Genomic DNA, 19840 nt, shown 5'->3' with positions numbered 1-19840 from the left:
TGCACGCCGCCGGGACCCGGGCTCCGCAGGGCCGCCGTAAGCGCGGGGGGACCAGGCTGGCGTCCGCCGAGAGCTGGAGTCTGAGGCGGCGGGGGCGGCCCGAGGAGTCGCAGGCGGCGGCTTCGCGAGGAGGGAGCGAGTGGCCGGCGGTCGGGGCGCCGCCGCGATGGCTCCCCGCTCCTCCTCCGCGCCCTCATCCCGCCCCGGCGCCCGGCCCGGCCTCGGGCTGGCTGCGGCGGCGGCGCTGGGCTGCGCTGCTGGTGCTCGGGCTGCTGGTGGCCGGCGCGGCGGACGGATGCGAGCTGGTGCCCAGGAACCTCCGTGGGAGGCGCGCGTCCAGCTCTGCCGCGGCCGCCTCCTCTCCCGCCTCGGCTGCGGGCGACAGCCCGGCGCTCATGACAGGTGAGGGCCGGGAGGCGGCGGGGGGTCGGGGGTGGGTGCTCCGCCCGTCGTTGCGGGATCCCCATTCTCCGGAGGGGCCCCCGGGGGCCCGCTATCCGACGGCCCCGGCCAGTGCGCGATGCCGAGTCGAACGCCCAGGCGCCAGTGTCCTGGCCGCTGCTCTGTCGCGGTCCCCTTCACTCGGACGCCTTCCCCTTACCGCCCCCCCCCCAAACCCCGCTTCCGACAGAGCCTCTCCAGGGCACTCGCCTCCCCGCCCTGAAGCCGGGCTCCCCGGGGATCCTTGCCGAGCCCTGCGGAGCTGCCTTCCGTGCTGCAGAAGAGCCAGTAGGGTCTGCAGGGTGCTGGGCTGATTTTTTTTTTTTTAAGCTGCTAGAAAAAGTCCACCGCGGCAATGCGGTATGGAGCCTGCTTCTGGTGCTGCTTTTGCAAAGGCAGCTGGCAGCGAGTTTGGGGGTTCAAAGCTCCGTTGAGCTCGACGTCCCAGGGGAGGCTGCTGAAGGATTCTTTGAGAGTCACAATACCTAGTGGGATTAGTGGTTCCGTCTCAGAATGAGGAAACCTCCGAGCCTGCCGTGTGTGTGTGTGTGTGTGTGTGTGTGTGTGTGTGTGTGTGTGTGAGCGAGCTGTGGGAGGAAGGGCGTTTTAAAAGACGGGAAAGTGTCTGCTGGTGGGAGCCTGGCCGGGTGACGAAGGGTGCAGAAAGCGCAGCAGGTAGCCAGAAATGCACCTACAATCGATCAAGTGCAGGATATTCAGGGCTCGTCTGTGGGCAGCACAGTTCTCCTGATAGACCGCACCAGCACCTTGTAAATATAGAACGTTCTCGAGATGATTGAAAACTTGCAAACATGATTGGTCAGTCTAGGTAGAAAATTGAGTCCTTTTCAGCCTTCCAGTGTCACGTATAAACTGATACGTTGTGGATTAAGTAATGATGTAAGGATCTGAAAATGATTTCTTTTGGAGAAGTAGTGTAGCGAATGTTTTTTTTTAAAACTTTATTTTAAAAAGTAATCTGTAGGTTTTCTACATTAATTGCAGGACTGAAAAGGAGAAAGTAAAGCAGAACAAGATGACATCATTAATGTAACTGAAGTGCTAGTCCCGCAGCCATCTGAAAGTTTCTAACAGCTGCTCTGAGCAGTGTTTGCTCTGCTCTCCAGAGCAAAGCCCCTATTCTCTGGATTCTGTGACAGGATGTTTACTATTCTAGAGAGGAGAGAGGAGGGCGTTGGTGAACTTCTCAAGCTTTTTGGAAGCTGTAATGTCTAGAATATAATGATGAGAATCTTTAGCTTGCTCTACCCTGAAACATATCAAGCCCCTTTGAATGGGACTTGAAACGTCAAACCTATCACTGGGTAATTCGGGTGAAATGATTATAGAATGATCAGTATTAGGTGCATAGTTATAGTTTGAGTGAGAGGATAGATGGGATAGTCTTATGCTTGAATAGTCTTTATCCTCCAGATAAAAATGTGGCAAATAAAAATGTGGTGAAGAATAATGCTTATTAGGAAAGCTGCAGGATAAAAATATGAAGGTTTAATGCCTCATGCAGGAAGGCAGGGAAACAGATATTTGAGCTTCTAGGAGCTGTGGGGGTAGGGCTCTTGGTTTCTTGAGCAGAAAAGTTAGATTAAAAAAGTAATTGGGTGTTTTGTTAACATGTAGTTGGTAGCAGGACACGTGATTCAGAAAACTTAGTATTTATGAATCACTAACAGTATATTTATTGTATACTATGTAGATTATATCAAGACTTCCGATGGAATTTTATTTTAATAAACTGTTTATAATCTTTCCTTTTGAAGACTTAAATTTCTGGGATATTTGTGGCATTGTGAAAAAGGAAGGCTGATACTTACTGGTTAAAAAGTTTGACATATCACACAAAGTGAGGTTGTACTATAGTGCTTTAAAATAAATGTACTAAAACAATATTAACCCTGGAATCTATTTGTAATGTTCTTTCCCTTTGGTAGAAGATAGATTTTTAGCAAATTAAACATGTCCATTTAAAGTTTAAGGTAAACTATACAATGTACAAATTAAATTGTGGTCATTTTAATAAGTTTATGTAAGTATAGTCAATAGTACTGGTTTCTGGAAAAGGTAGATTGAGAGTCTACGATAAAGAAAGAGCTTATTAAACATTTCTTTGAACTGTATGGTCTCTGTCAAGTTCCTTCCTAGTCTTCTGATTGTGTGAATAGTGCTTTCTTTTATGGTTTCCATTGGTAAATGTTGTGCTACACCCAGAACATAATTATTAATGTTGTACACTTCAGGAAGTAGACCCATAGACTGAACTTAAAAAATACTGTTATCTTATTCTAGGCAGTGTTAATGGATAGCAGTGGAGTAGAGAGCATCAGTAATAAAACTAAGCTTCATGGGAATTTTGAAAATGGCAAATTCTTGAAAGAATTCTGAGAGAAATAATCTCTTTGGCTCCATATTAAAGTTGTTATTTAGCTGTGATTATTCTGAATAGCTCTGAAAATGACAGCCAAAATCACTTTATCTTCTCTCTTCCTCTGCAGATTGGTATTTTTAATACTGGCCTTTAGAACCTTAAATTGGAGTTTGCCTCATTAATAAAATTTAGAAAACATTCTTTTCTACTAAAGTTTTGCCTCTCAAAAGTTTTACTTCAGACCTTTAGTGTATTTTAAGAATAAATTTCCTTTAAATCATCGCATACTTAGTTTTAAGCAAGCAAGTGTTCTTATAGAGATATGAGAAATCATCAAAGTGAACAGATTTGCTGTCTTAATGAATGTTTATATTTCCTTTTCTTTTTTATATTACCTTTTCATGATTCAGTGTGCATATATTTTGATAAGGGGAAATCAATATTTATAGTGCTGTGTAATAAAGGCTTAAATTATATGTATTAAGGCTCTTTCTTTGAAAGTAATTAAAATTTAAGGCAGATTAGGGATTGATGACTGAGAGTTTATTGATTGTGATGTAAAGCAGTGCTTTAATAATTTATTGGTTACTGGTTACTATATGTTTTTCTTTTTTTGCCTAACAGATTTAGAATCAATGAGTTGATCCTAGTGAGGAGGAATTGATCTCATCAGATTTGGTCCTTGAGAAATAGTTTATGAAAGAGCAAGAAAAAAAATTATTCAGTACTTTGAATAATTATAAAGGTGGTGTTTATTAAAATACATTTCATTTTCAAAATGTAATAGAATCAGCTGTTAAAGTTTGTATACATATTTTTGGGACACCCAAAAATATGTGTATAATACATACACATTACACACACACACACACACACACACACACACATACACACACATACAAATATATAAATATATCGCATATATACAGGACATTTCTTTATTATTGCAAAATATGCAGAACAATTTAAATGTTAAAATTTTCTTATATGGAACTACTTGTTTCATATTTTTTTAAAACAAATAATAACTTTGGAAATATTTGCTTCTATCATTTTTTTTAAATGCGTGAATGCGACCTTATTTAGTGCCTATATAACAGTTTTATCTTAACTATAATATCATTAATTTAAAAAACATTTTAAAACATGTCTTTTGGAAGTATTAAAATTTCAATGAAAATTTAAAATAATTATTCTCAGTTTCAAAGAAGTTTAGAAGAGCCACTGTATTCACTAGTATTAAACACATGTGTTGTAGGTTTTCATTAATTTAGATGAAAATATCTCACATGAACATGATTGTCACTGGAAATATTTTAAGCTTTACTTTTAATGATCTCATCTTGCATCCCTAACATTTAAACAGCAAATGTCATTTTTAAAATGTTTTTTTTTTTTACTGTAGTTTATATATGTTGCTTTGAGGAATATTTTAGGATGAACACATTTGTTAATGTTTACAGTGTGACAATAAACTCAGTGTAGTTCACATAGTACTATAGTAAAGCTGCTTTTCCTCCTCTAGTGAAGTTTTTCTTTTATTTTTTAAATCAACAAATATATATATTTGTTGTTGTTAATCCTCACCCGAGGATATTTATCCTTTAATTTTTAGAGAGAATGGAAGGGAGGGGGAGAGACAGAGAGAGAGAAACATCGATGTGACAGACACATCAATTGGTTGCCTCCCACATATGCTGGGACTAGGGCTGGGGAGGAGCCTGCACTTGGTATGTGCCCTTGATTAGAATCGAACCCAGCACCTTTCAGTCCATGGGCCAATGTTTTATCCAGTTTATCCACTGAGCCAAACCTGCTAGGGTAGGATCTTTTTAAAAATTGGTTTGAGAGAGAGAAACATTGATAGGTTGCCTCCTGTCTGAGCCCTGACCAGGGATCAAACCCAAAACCTAGGTTTGTGCCCTGACCAGGAATTGAACCGACAACCTTTTGGTGTACGGGATACGCTCCAACCAACTGAGCCACCAGTCGGGGCTGAAATTTCTCTTTCTGAATTTAGCTTATGATTTCCTGAAGCTGCCTTTTGATGGCTAGGTTTTCTGCTGTATCTTCTTTTTCCTTCCCTGTAGTTATCATGGTCCCTTTCTTCATCAGTCTTTGGCATTGCTGTAGGTTTTTGTTTATTTGCTTTTGTTTTGCTGTTGCTAATTTTAGGAATAAAGAATCTACTCATCCATTCTGATAGAGCCTATTGTGTACATTTAAGAATTAGTAGGAATCTTGGTGATCTGGGTTTCCAGATCATACCTTGGTACTCTCTGTGAGAATACCATGGCAGAACTGCTTGGTCTCTGTTGGGAATCCCCTGGCACAGGAACAACTCAAAGGGTCAGTTGGAAAAATGGATTCAGGATTTAGTGTAACTTTAAAATAGTAGGATCCACATGGGAATTCTTTAATTTGCTAAAGGCTTGCTTTGGACACTTGCTAATGTGTTTAGATTTAGACTTTTATGTAACTATGTCAGGCATTTTCCATATTGGCCTACTCATGATAATAATGCAATGTGGAATACTTTCAAAATGATGCTTTGGGTTCTTTATGTATATGGTAGCTAAAGTATAAAATGGTTAAGCTAATGTTAAAATTAACTGCTAATAATATGATAAACGAGCCATTTTTGATATTCACTAGAATTTGGATCTAATTAAGATCTGTCTAGGCGATTAGTTCTGAATTGATCAGATTTCATCAACCAAGAAATTATTAAGCACATGCAAAACACTACATGGAAAAGAATACAAAAATGAGTAAGACATGGGTCTGCATGTTGGGAATAATAGTTATATTTATTAAACTATTACTGTCAGTATTGTGCTAAGTGCTTTATACCCATCACTGTTTTTGATTCTGAGATTCACCCTGATAGTGGCTATTTTCATAAAACAGACAAAGCCAGTGCAGGATGATTCTTAAATAATTTGCCCAAGGTCATGCTTAGTAAATTGCAGAGTCAGATGTTGACCTGAGTTTCTCTGATTCCAAAGCTTTGATTCTTAGCTGGTATGTTGTATGTATCCTTATACACACAACTAAACATAATGAGACAGACTGGTTAGTACCATGATGGACTGCAAAATTTTTGAGAAAGGAAGGCTATTAGGGAAGATTACTTGGAGGATGGTTGGGCTTGAGCTGGACCTTGATGTATGGATACAGCTTCTTGAGGAGATGAGTGAAAGGGCTTTCTAGGAGGAAGCATAAGAAGGATAAGGAGTAAATTAATAGATGGATTTTTTTTTTTTAGCTTTTTATTTTTTAGTTAAGCACAGGGTGTATATAGAGTAATGAGAAATGCAAGGTGAAAGAAGGTTCAGGCCAGATTATCAAGGGCTTTAATATTCCCTAATTTATTCCCTAGATATTGAAATAATAGTTATATTTATTAAACTATTACTGTCAGTATTGTGCTAAGGCTAAAATTGGGTACTTAACCATGTGCTTGGGAGTATGGAAAGCCACAGGAAAATTATGATGCATTTTCTTGGCATATTCATTTTATTAGATTATTTGGGAAAGAAACATTACATATTTAATCAATAATAACAATATTGCCAAAACCGGTTTGGCTCAGTGGATAGAGCGTCGGCCTGTGGACTGAAAGGTCCCGGGTTCGATTCCGGTCAAGGGCATGTACCTGGGTTGCGGGCACATCCCCCGTGGGAGATGTGCAGGAGGCAGCTGGTCGATGTTTCTCTCCCATCGATGTTTCTAACTATCTATCTCTCTCCCTTCCTCTCTGTAAAAAATCAATAAAATATATTTAAAAAAAAATAACAACAATATTTTGTATGTTTACCAATACTAAAAATGCATATATGATGGAGACTATAAATTTATTTTAATTTTTAAGGTAAAACAAAAGGCTTGAAAGGTATTTTGACATTTCAGAGTGTTTTGTTCCTAAACTTGAGTTCTAAATCTATTATTCTGTCAGGGTTTGAGAAGTACTTTGGTTTTGGAACAAGGGAATGAATGTCATGACTCTGTGTTTGAGAAAGGTCTGGGTAGATGGAAGTGAGGAGAAAATAGAGATTTAAAAAAAGAGGCCAGATAGGGAAGCTATATCGGAGTAGAGGTTTTGGTAGTTTAAATAATGCATTGGCTATGAAAATGTCTAGAGGAAACTTTATAACATTTTATTGTTAGATTTGAAAGGAATCTATCAGTAGTTTAAGAAACAAAAATTACCTTTTAATTTTAAACACCTGCAGTTTGTAAAAATGACTTAAATTGGTGCAAGTCCTTGAAAATATGCAAGAAGAAACACTGTTGTGGTGTCTTTCTTATTTTAAATGTGCCTATTTTATATAAAAATTATTTTTGTGTATGATTGGACTTATGAGGTGATTTACAAAGTTGTTTATATAGAGTTTTGTAGTATTCCATATTTAAAAATGAATGTTCCTTAATAAAGGATAACAATTTCCTCATTTGACTAACATTATAATGCATCAGAGTTGAATGACGTGTCAGAGTACTGGCATATTATTTGTTTCAGAATTAACTTTTGAATTTCACTGTGTGAATTTCAAGCTTGATCTGTAGATAATCTAATTGATTTGTTCTTTTCCTTATCCTTCTAGATCTTTATGTTAGTAGGTATTAGGTATTTAATCCTTGTTGACACTTTCTAATCCTACCTTTAGTAACTATTCTCTTGACTGGTTTCGTTCTTGCTGCTTGCTTTTAACTGTGATTCTCTCCTCCATCTAGTGTTCCTCATCTAGCTGAACATTTCCTCCTCAGAGAACTTCATTACTAGGAAAGTTCTAAATTGGCGATAGGGCACCCCAAGCCAATGATTGATTTGAATTTTGGCTTTATTTCATTTGGCCCTTGAGGTTACTGCATAACCATCATGGCTGCAGACATGAGAGTAATTTCCTTTCTTCTAGGCTTCTTCAGCTGTATTGTCTAAAGTGAAACAGCTTAAAATTAAGGCTAAAATTAATTTTAGAATGTTTATTAGTGGCTTATTCAGTGTTTTCTTTTTTTAATTTTTTTAATTTTTTTAAAAATTAAATCTTTATTGTTCAGATTATTACATTTGTTCCTCTTTTTTCCCCCCCCATAAATCCCCTCCTCCCAGTTCCCGCCCCACCCTCCGCCCTCACTCCCCACCCACTGTCCTCATCCATAGGTGCACGATTTTTGTCCAGTCTCTTCCCGCATCTCCCACTCCCCTTTCCCCCTCAAGAATAGTCAGTCCATTCCCTTTCTATGTCCCTGATTCTGTTATAATCACCAGTTCATTCTGTACATCAGATTATTTATTCACTTGATTCTTAGATTCACTTGTTGATAGATGCATGTTTGTTGTTCATAATTTGTATCTTTACCTTTTTCTTCTTCTTCCTCTTCTTAAAGGATACCTTTCAGCATTTCGTATAATACTGGTTTGGTGGTGATGAACTCCTTTAGCTTTTCCTTATCTGTGAAGCTCTTTATCTGACCTTCAATTCTGAATGATAGCTTTGCTGGATAAAGTAATCTTGGTTGTAGGTTCTTGGTATTCATCACTTTGAATATTTCTTGCCATTCCCTTCTGGCCTGCAAAGTTTCTGTTGAGAAATCAGCTGACAGTCGTATGGGTATTCCCTTGTAGGTAATTGACTCTCTTTCTCTTGCTGCTTTTAAGATTCTCTCTTTGTCTTTTGCTCTTGGCATTTTAATTATGATGTGTCTTGGTGTGGTCCTCTTTGGATTCCTTTTGTTTGGGGTTCTCTGCGCTTCTTGGACCTGTAAGTCCATTTCTTTCACCAGGTGGGGGAAGTTTTCTGTCATTATTTCTTCAAATAGGTTTTCAATATCTTGCTGTCTCTCATCTTCTGGTACCCCTATAATTCTGATGTTGGTGCGTTTGGAACTGTCCCAGAGGCTCCTTACACTATCTTCGTATTTTAGGATTCTTTTTTCATTTTGCTTTTCCAGTTGGGTGTTTTTTGCTTCTTCGCATTTCAAATCTTTGACTTGATTCTTGCGCTCCTCTGGTCTGCTGTTGGGTGTCTGTATAATAATCTTTATTTCAGTCAGTGTGTGCTTAATTTCTAGTTGGTTCTTTATCATAACATCAAGGGTCTCATTAGATTTCTTGAGGATCTTATCAAGTTTATCGGCAGTTTCTAGAAAATTATTGAAAGACCTTAAAAGTGCTTTTTTTTAGCTCTATATCCTCCATTTCTGTCATGTTTCTTTGTCTCCGCATTTTTTTATGCTTTCTTGGTGCACCCCCTTGTGGTCTTTGTGCGCAGTCTCGTTGTAGTTAAGCCTTGATTGTTGTCGGCAATACTGGGGGTGAATTGACCTCCAGGCTAACTGGCTATGAGAGTCAGCTGTGTCTGCAGCGGGAGAGCTTCTGTGCTGTATCTCTAGGGCGGTGCTAGTCTAGCGTTTGCCTAAGGCTATCCGGCAAATGCCTCTGTGCAGGGCTTCGGCCAGGCGGGTCCCTGGGGATCTACAGGGCGGGTGGAGCGAGCAGTTATGGCTGCTCTCAGTTCCGTCCCCAGGGGCTCTGCCTCTCAGAGTCCCGGGAGAGAAAACTGCATTCGAGTTCCAACCAAAGCCAGACAGTCCCGCTTCTCCCGTTTGAGTCTGGGTCCCTAGAGACTCGCCCGGATCTGGAGCTCAGAGTCTGCAACTCCCTCCCGATTGAAAACAACAACTGCGCCCTCCGCAGGCCCGCTCCACATGCACTCCGCACCTTAGTATTTCACTTCCGCACTGCGCCTCCTCTGAGTCTCGGTATGGATTTCTCTTTCCTTCTAGTTGTAGAATCTCTCCTCAGCCAGCCTTCCTGTGGTTCTGGGTGATGTCCGTTCCGTCTTTTAGTTGTATTTTTGAAGTGGTTGTTTGAGGCAGCAAACTCCGGCGTTAACCTATGCCGCCATCTTGGTTTCCCCCTATTCAGTGTTTTCTTAAGATATTGGTAGCACCCCCTCTCCTCTGCACCCCCCATTTCCCCAGGACTAGGGAACCACAGAGGATGAGAAGAACAGTTTACTTTGATTGACATTCATCTCAGAACCTAAGTGCCAGTGTCTGTCCCAGTGAATTTGTCTTCATGTGTGTTTATGGATCTTGGCTTCTGTGTAACTTACTCTTTTTCTTCTAGTCTTTTCACTTTCTTTCTCTGCCTCTCTCTTTGATCTTCCAGAGCTTGCCATTATAGGGAACTGAAACACTTCAAAACTACTTTACTGAATTAAGTAGTACTGGGTTTTTGATTTTAAAAATACTTGGAGCGAATATCGTATTTAAGTGATTAAAAAATATTAAACTACCTTATCACAAACCCCTAGAGTAATGGAAGTGATTTGTAGTAGTTTCTTAAATGATTCTCAATAAGTAAAAAAGGTTTTTTAAACCTTTATTTGAAATTTTTACCTGCTATTCACACACTGTACATTTTACAGGTTCATGTTATTGTGCTCATGTTTTCTTTCCACTACTGTTTTCCTTTCTTTTAAAAAATATATGTTGTTGAGTAATAGATAATCTTAATCCCTCCTCTTTTTTTATTCCTATTCTCTAGTGATAAATCTCTATACAATTTTTCAAAACATTAATGACAAGTATATGATTTTCCCTCTGTTTCCCTACTGTGTGTCACCTTGAGCAGCTCCTTCTACTTTGGCCAGGTGGCTCAGTTGGTTGGAGCGTGGTCTAGTATGCCAAAAGGTTGTGGGTTTGATTCCCAGTCAGGGCACGTGCCTGGGTTTCAGGTTCCATTCCCAGTTGTGTCTATGGTAGGCAACCAATGGGTGTTTTTCTCTCACATCAGTGTTTCTTTATCTCTCCCCCTTCCTCTCTCTCTAAAAAAATAATGAAAAACCATATCTTCTGGTGAGGATTAACCAAAATATATCTATTAAACAAAATAGATATTGTTTAATCCTTACCCGAGGATATTTTTCCCATTGATTTTTTTAGAGAGAGTGGAAGAAGGAGGGGTTGAGAGAGAGAGAGAGAGAGAGAGAGAGAGAGAGAGAGAGAAACATTGACATGAGAGAGACACATCAATTGGTTGCCTTCTGCACACGCCCCAACCCGGCCAGGGATTAAACCTGCAACCCAGGTATGTGCCCTTGACCAGGAATCGAACCTGCTATCCTTCGGTGCCTGGGTTGAAGCTCTAACCCCTTAGCACATCGGCCAGGGCTCTCTCAGAATATTAGGAATTTCTTGTTATATATTTGTAGTATTAAGAATAATCCTCCCTTCTCCCTTCTTTGGAACAAGGTATGATATAAATAAATGTAGTTTTTCTCTCTCTTTTGTATCACTTTTATTCTTCATTAACAAACAAACAAAAAACCAGTAAACAAAAACTTCAGTAACTGTTACGTGCCAGTAACTAAGTTAGGTCTTTGGGATTTCAAGATCAGTAAGATATTGACCCTGCTTTGTATTCCAAGAGGATACACTTGGTATACCCACTTAAAGGATGATGAGGCATTGTGATGTAGGTATATAGAATTACAAAGAGGAGTTCCTAACTTTGAAGTGAAGAGGTGGGTTTTTATTTATTTTTTAATTTATTTATTGTCTAAAGTTTTACATATGTCTCCTCCCCCTCCCCCCACCTGACACCCCCCCCCCCCATTCCTACCCCGGGCAAGCCCCCACCGCCCCAGTGTCTGTGTCCATTGGTTATGCTAATATGCATGCATACAAGTCCTTTGGTTGCTCTCTAACCCCCACCTCCCCTGCCATTTGTCTGTGAATCTATTCTTGTTCATCTAGGACTATATCCCAAGAAACCAGAAACACCAATCAGAAAGGATATATGCACCCCTGTGTTCATAGCAGCACGATTTACAATAGCTAAGAGGTGGGTTATTAATGAAGAGTTTCCCCCAGTGTAACTGTACTCGCTGAAATGTGCAAGAGTTTGACAGATAAGGAAAAGTATAGTGGTATGAGAGGAGGAAGCTGAGTGGGGAGTGGCATTTATCAAAGACATTGGCCTATGAGAATGCTTGATGGAGATTGTGAATTACCACATAAGGCAGAGTCAATGGTCAGCCCGCTTGTAGGGCACCAACATTCATATTTGCCTGTGGGATTCAAATTTATGCCAGATATTTGTATATTTTATCTCATTTAACCTTACAGAATTCTTGTGCGGTATCATCATCCCCATAACAGGTTAGTACTATATGTAATGGAGATTTAGGATTTCTCTCATATAATTTATACTTTAAAAATTCTCCAGTGCCAAGGATATAATAAAGCTCAGGGTGTAATTGGTTGAATTAGGAAATGAGCTGGAGAAATAGCAGAATTACACATTCTGATTAATGTTAAATTCTATATTTTTATTGACTAAGGAACTATATGAGTTCTTTCTTCATTTATCGTTGGTAAATAACCAGTTTTTCTTTTTTAAAATTTTACTATTAAATGCCTGACATCTTAAAAAATCATTTAAATTATATAATTCCTGGGGCTTAAGACAAATGACTTCTTAAAAGATGGTATCAATACATGGGGAATTACTATTTGTGCTTTTTAAAATGAATATTCATTAAAGATGGGATATAATTTTTGAGAAGCATAGCCTTTTGTGTCTTGAACTTTTTCTGGGCCATAAGTCTGTTCCCACTTTTGTACAGTGTGATTAAGAGCGTAGCCTTAAGACTTGAGCAGGATTTCTTGGGCTTGAGTCCCAATCTGACTGTGGTTTAATAATTTTGGGTAGGTAATTTAATCTACTAGTGCCTAACTTTACTTACCTCTGAAATGAGTTTGAAATATGAATGAGTCAATCTATGTAAAGTGCTTAGAACAGAATCTGGCAAGTGTAAGCTTTCAATTATTGTTGATTTAAAAAAATCTATAGATATAGATGTAGGTTAGTTGTATAAATGTGCTGTGATTTATTGAGAATTATTGTTAAGATGTTTTATATTCATCTAAAAAGTATGAAGATACAGTTTTTAGTCATCTTTGTGATCTAAATACTCATTAATGGTCAGAGAATACTTAAAACTGTGGAAATATGAAACAGTATAGATCGTGAGATTGAAGAGTAATATGGTATTTAAAAATATATATATTTTTATTGATTTCAGAGAGGAAGGGAGAGGGTGAGAGAGCAAAACATCAGTGATGACAGAGAATCATTGATCAGCTGCCTCCTGCATACCCCACACTGGGGATCGAGCCTGCAATCCGGGCATGTGCCCTGACCTGGAATCAAACCATGACCTCCTGGTTTATGGGTCAACATTCAACCACTGAGCCAAGCCGGGCTTAAAAAGTTAGTTCCATCAGTAGCTTAAGTCATTTTGTACCTTTATTTTATATAATTAAAAGATTTAAAGCACTTTGCAGTTAAAATATCAGACTTAAAAGATCTTTAATTTCTGCATATAAAGATTTATTAAAGGGAAGTTAGAACATACTAAAAAGTACAAAGTAGAAAGTATGTCTACTCAACAACTAGAGATAGCAGCTGTAACATCAGTTATAGTCTTTTAAGATCTATATGTATATTTGTATATATTTAATAATAGACTCAGAGTAATTTTTTTCAAAATGTGAAATCTCTCAATATTTGAATATTAAGTATATACCAGGCATATGATAATTACTAGGGACACAATGATGAACAAGATTGATGAGGTCTTTGTTCCCATGGAACTTGCATTTCAGTTGGGAAGATATTAAAAAAAAAGCATTTCAATTTGTGAGAAATGCTATCAAGGAATTAGAATTATTTGAAGAAGTGAAAGAGTATCTTTCTACTGAACATCTTGAGGGAAGGGGAGAGTAGCATGTGATCTGGTTGTATAAGAGGAAAAGGCCAAATGGTACAAAGCCTCACAAACCTTGTTTGGGGTTTTAGTTAGTGGGTGATAGGAAATAATTGAAGTGTTTTAAGGAGGGGTGAAGTGATATGATTTACTTAGGTGTTTTTTTTTCTGTAAAAGAAAAACACACAACATGAAAATTTACCATCTTAACTATTTTTTAAAATTGAAAGTATTATAGATGCTCCCCCCCCCCCCATTAATCCTCTCCATCCTGCTCCTGCCCCCTCCCTAGGCCTTCACTGCACTATTGTCCATGTCCATGGGTTATTCAGAAATGCATGTAAGTTCTTTGGTTAATATCTTCCCACCCCCACACCCCTCTGAAATGCATTAGTCTGTTGCATGCTTCAATGTCTGTGGTTCTGTTTTGTTAGTTTATTTTATTCATTAGATTCCACATATAAATGAGATCATGTAATACTTGTCTTTCTCTGACTGGCTTATTTCACTTTGCATAACATTCTCCAGGTCCCTCTATGCTGTATCAAAGGGTAAGAGATCCTTCTTTTTTTACAGCTGCATAGTATTCCATTGTGTAAATGTACCAGTTTTTAATCCATTCTTACCATTTTAACTATGTTTAAGTGTACAGTTCAGTTGTGTTAAGTATAGTCACATGGTTGTGAAACAGATCTCCAGAACTTTTTCATTTTGTGAAGCTGAAGCTCTGTGCCATCAAAGAGCTCCTTCCAGCCCCTGGTAGCCACCATTTTACTTTCTGTTTCTATGAATTTGACTGTTTAAGATACCTCATATAGTATCTGTTTCATTGTGACTAGCTTATTTCATGTAACATAAATGTCCTCTAAGTTCATTCTTGTTGTAGCATGTAACAGGATTTCCTTCCTTAAAGCTATGTAATATTCCACTTTATGTATACTGTATTTTTAAAATATATTTCTTTATTGATTTTAGAGAGGAAGAGAGAGATAGAAACATCAATGATGATAGAGAATCATTGATTGGCTGCCCCCTGCACACCCCCTACTAGGGATTGAGCCCGCAACCCAGGAATGTGCCCTTGGCCAGAATCGAACCTGGGACCCTTCAGTCCGCAGGCTGACGCTCTATCCACTAGCCAAGCCGGCTAGGGCTGTATACCGTATTTTTTATATCTAGTCATCTGTGGATGAACCCTTGGGTTGCTTTTACCTCTTGGCTATTGTGAATAGTACTGCTATGAACACAGGTGTGCAAATATCTCTCTGCTCTCAATTCTCTTGGCTATATATACACACTCAATGTTAGGATTGCTGGATGATAGGATAGTTCTATTTTTTAATTTTTTGAGGAACCTCCATACTATTTTTCATGGTGGTTGTACATTTTTTACAATCCCACCAACAGAGCACAAAGCCTCCATGATTTTTTTGGCTGCTGTTTGGGAATGAATTGTTTGAGCAAGAGTGACTATAGTGAGGTTGCCTAGGAAAATAGTTATTAGCAATCCAGTTGAGAGTTAATCCTAGTTTGGACTAGGATTGTAGAAGAGGAAGGGTTAGCAAGATATTTTGTAATTAGAATGGATTTGGTTTGCTGAAATCTACTGGGAAACCAGAGTGAAAGGGAGAAATCAAGGACAGCTCTTAAATTGGGGACTTCAAGGTTCCTCATTATCCCCACGATTCTAATGCCCTCAACATACTTCTTCTCATGTCTCATAGGTCAGGCCTAGGTCGTTAGACAAGGGAAACAGTCAGGTTTCATTTTCCTAGGGATGGGGCCCCACCTTTCTGAGCGAATTGCTGTCCCATATTTGAAGAAAATGGAGGTTCTCTTAGGAAGGAAGAAGGGAGGGAATGACACGATTAAAATTCACTTTGCGAGCTTTGGGGAAGTATCTTGACCTCTTTTGCCTCATTTGTAAAATGGGGGTATGACTACTTAACAGGGTTGTTTGAAGTGCTTAGGCAAGGAATAAGTGCTCAATAAATGTAATATTCTTTACCTGACTTCCCCCTCCAATCAACCATATTTTTTAATTTGTTTTTTAACTTTGTCTTTCTTTCTTCCTTTCTTTCTTTCTCTCTTTCTTTCTTTCTTTCTTTCTTTCTTTCTTTCTTTCTTTCTTTCTTTCTTCTCTCTCTCTCTCTCTCTCTCTCTCTTTCTTTCTTTCTTTTTGAGGGGATAAATGGTGATGGAAAAAAAATAAAAATAAAAAAATTAAATAAAATAAAAAAAATACTTTGTATTTCTTTTAATGGTGCCACTATTTTTATAACCATCCAAATTCTTGGGGTTACATTTGACCTTTTTCCATTCTTTCCATTCACATTAGTTCTGAACTAAATCATTTGTGCTAGATAGGCAATCATTTTGCAGCTCACCTTGTATTCTCTTATATATATTACTTTCATTATTAAAAACTTTATTATTTTTAATTAATACCAAATTAAGTTAAAACTTGTTACATAGCTCATAGCAGACACAAACGCCTACTCATCTGTATTTCATAAGTTCGCTCCAGCAAAATTAGGCTACTCTTTGTTCTTAAACGTATACCTTATATCCTCCTTTATTTCCGTGAGTTAATATTTCCTTCATACTAGAGTGTCTTCTCCATCTCTCAAGGTCCATTTCGAATGTTTGTTCATTCAGTCAGTAAATATTTATTGAGACTCTTCTGTGTTCAGTGTACTATTGTACAAGTTAGAGATATAATAGTGGGTAAAAACTGGCAAGGTTCCTGCTCTTCTCTGTTTCTTTTGTTACAAAGTCTTTCCAAAGTCACCTTCAATAAACTGGCTTCTTCTACCTTATAACTTTCTTTTTTTGTTAATCCTTACCTGAGGATATTTTCCATTGATTTTTTAGGGAGAGGGGAAGGGAGGGACACAGAAAGAGAAACATTGATGTGAGAGAGACACATCGATTGGTTGCCGCCTCGACCAGGGCTGAGGATCGAGCCTGCAACCTAGGCACATGCTCTGTCTGGAATCAAACCCTCTTTCCTTCAGTTCATGGGCTGACGCCCTAACCACTGAGAAAAACTGGCCAGGGCTCCCTTGGAACTTTCTTAGCAGATTGACTTTATACCCTTCTTTTTGCAATTCTGACTGGCAGTATCTTTCTACTTATGTTGTATCACAGTGGTTCTTCTTTCTTTTTAATAATTTAAATTATCTATTATGGTAGCTTTCTTGTAGAAGTTGTACCATAACTTTGTAAATACTTTTTGAATTGAAGGTTTATTTTTTATTATAATCTATTGTAATTATTATATCTTACATCTGTATAGTGATTAATGGTTTACAAATATCGCTCTGACACAGTGTATCCAACACTTTAAAATAAATGGGTGAGTCAGTGTGGAATATACTATGATTTAATCATTGGCATCTGTTTTTATCTAAGACGTCTTTGCTGGCACTGAAAATTTATATGTTTTAAATATGTTTGAGACGAACTGTAGCATCTTTATTGTGACTGCTGACTTCTAGTGGAAAAATGTTACAGGATAAATTTTCAGTTTCTTACATAAACTGAGCAGTTATGAGTTATGATTACTACTGTCTTAAGTCATGACTCTTCTTTTTTTAAAAAAATTTTATAAAATTTATTTGAGCCAAACAGAAGATGCACCTGAAAGCAAGATTTCAACAGGCTGAAATAAATGCTTCAGAGAATAACAGTTTGCAGTTTCTTTTATGCATTTGAGATTAAGGAGGGAATGTAAAGAAGAGTACATGAAGGTGGTAGGAAGCAACTCGGGGATGGGATTACATACACTGTATTTTTTCGTGTATAAGATGCTATTTTTTTCTTAAAATAGTTATACTGAAAATCGAAGGGCGTCTTATACATGGAAGTCAGCCAAGGAGGGAACCACACAGGTGTTTAGCTGCCCATACCCTGTCAAACAGGCTTCCCCCAATCATGAGCCTTATTGTTACTGACATCAGCTAATGTCGTAATTGGAGATGGAGGTGGAGAGTGCACAGATGCAACAGGGACCCGAGTGTTCAGAGCCCATAAAGATGTCAAAAAATAAAAAGATAAATACTGGTATACGGTTGTCTTACTCTGCAAAATTCAAACTGAATGTAATTAGCTATGCAAAAGAACATGGAAATAGAGCTGCAAAGAGACAGTTTGGACTTCCTCCCACTCAGTGTATGACCAGACAGTGGAGAAAACAGGAAGAACAACTCCTTAAGATGCCAAAAAAAAAGAAGGCCTCAAGAGGAAAACCAGAAAAATGGGCAAACTTGGAGCAGAGGCTTAAGACTTGGATTATGGAGCAGCACCAGAGTGACTTATGTGAGTCAACCAAGCTTATTCAATGTCAGGCAAGAATGTTTGCAAGCGAAATGAACAGTATTGATTTTACAGGAAAGTCAAAATGGTGCTTAAATTTCATGAGGAGAGAGGGGTTGGCCATAAGAACACGAACAAAGTTAGCTCAAGAAATGCCACCAGTTTATGAGACGATCTCACATATATATACAGTAACTCAGAAGACAGCAGTGATATAATAGAAGTTGAAGAAATTGATATGTCTGGAGCTAAAGTGATGAAGAAGAGAGCAGTGATGCAACAGAGGCTGAATAAAGTGATATGCTGCATAATATCATAGTACTGGTATGTAAATATTACCTGTGGTAATTACTAAATAAAAATGTGTTCTGTTTTATGTTCAAAATACTGATTTCTTAATTTTAGGTTGGAAAAGTGGGGGGTATCTTATACATGGGGAGTCTTATACACGGAAAAATATGGTAGTTAAGATCATGTGCTCTCTTGGAGGCGATTATTTATTTCAAAGGTGTGTTAACCTTGATGCACAAAAATAATGGACAGGGCTTGCTTAAGGCAAAGATAAATCTTTTGCTAAAAAGTTAGATGCCTCAGGTGTGACTACTTCCCATGACCTGCCCAGTTAGGAATTTATGATCAGATCACCCTGTGAGATTACTTTCTATAGAACCTCGCCTTTCCTTTTTTGTCCACAGATTTATTGGTCATAAGCCAATCTGAAGGATGCATTGATGACCAACCTTTTGGTTGGGTAGTTTGGTCTCACAGCACTAGAAAGGCTCATTCCTAGGAAGTCTAGGTATGGTATCATCTTCTTGACTCTTGTGAATGGGGTAATATTGTAACCACTGGATCTGAGTTGAGGCTGAATTTCCCCCAGACTGCAAAGGCAAATAAATGGAAAGCATCAGGTCTTAGGGCCTTCACTATGAAAAAAACACTCTGGATTATTTCTATCCTGTCAACTATCATGATCTGAGTTTTGCCTTCTATCAAATATTTTTGTATTTGGCATCTAGTATAACATTTACATAAGCCATAAAAAGGGCATTAAAAGTTGTCTTATACATTTTTGTTAGCTTGGCAATAGTGTAAAGTGTCTACTTCCAATAAAGTAACTCATAAATTCCTTCATCTAATTCAGTTCCAGCTTAAATGTTGGATGAAGGGATGTAAAAACCCAAAAAATGAGGTGTTAGGGAGCCAGGAAGAACTAAACCTCTATCTTGGGTTTCTCATAGCATCGACTATTTACTTAATTTTCAACCATTTTTTACCAATATGATATAATGTAGAAGTTGTGCTATATATATTGAGGTTTTTAACCTTTAAAACTTCAGTGTCTGCCCTAACCTGTTTGGGTGTGGACTGAAGGGTCCTGGGTTTGATTCCTGTCAAGGGCATGTACCTTGGTTGCAGGCTTCTCGCTGGCCCAGGCCCTGGTCAGGGCTTCTGCAGGAGGCAACCAATTGATGTGTTTCTCTCACATCGACATTTCTCTCTGTCTTCCCCTCTCTCTTCCACTCTCTAATTATCAGTGGGAAAACCCCCCCACAAAAAAACTTAAATGTTTAATGAAAAATAAGAAGAAATCAATTATTCTTTAGCTTGGACATATATAACTTTTAGAAACATTTTTTTATAGACATAAAAGTCAACTATTAACATGGATTTAGATTTGTAAAACCTAGGCAAAATAAAGACATGTCTGCTTCACTTAAACCAACAAACTGAAGCTAGTTTTTATTTATTAAGGATTAATCTTAGATCATGTGAAATTGAAAAGCATTGAGATAGTTTCTATTTTTTTTGAGAATACCCATTTCTTACAAGTGCTTACTTTTAAATTAATTTTAACAATACCATCTGGAGATAGGAAATTATCTCACTATATATATATATATATATATATATATAT

The 19840-nt window shown here is 38.1% G+C and overlaps 1 protein-coding gene across 2 annotated transcripts in view; it reads left to right on the top strand.

The window, feature by feature from the left end:
- Positions 1-6: 6 nt before the first annotated feature.
- STIM2 (stromal interaction molecule 2) overlaps positions 7-19840 on the top strand; it is a 141123-nt gene continuing 121289 nt past the window's right edge. For both annotated transcript variants that reach the window (XM_006093259.2, XM_023757721.1), the window contains exon 1: positions 7-402. In XM_006093259.2, coding sequence (XP_006093321.1) covers positions 396-402 — 7 coding nt within the window. In that variant the 5' untranslated portion in view covers positions 7-395. The remainder of the gene's footprint in view (positions 403-19840) is intronic.

Source organism: Myotis lucifugus, unplaced genomic scaffold (assembly GCF_000147115.1).
Source record: "Myotis lucifugus unplaced genomic scaffold, Myoluc2.0 scaffold_112, whole genome shotgun sequence".
NCBI classification, from domain to species: Eukaryota; Metazoa; Chordata; class Mammalia; order Chiroptera; family Vespertilionidae; genus Myotis; species Myotis lucifugus.
This window is presented reverse-complemented; position numbering and strand designations above follow the sequence as displayed.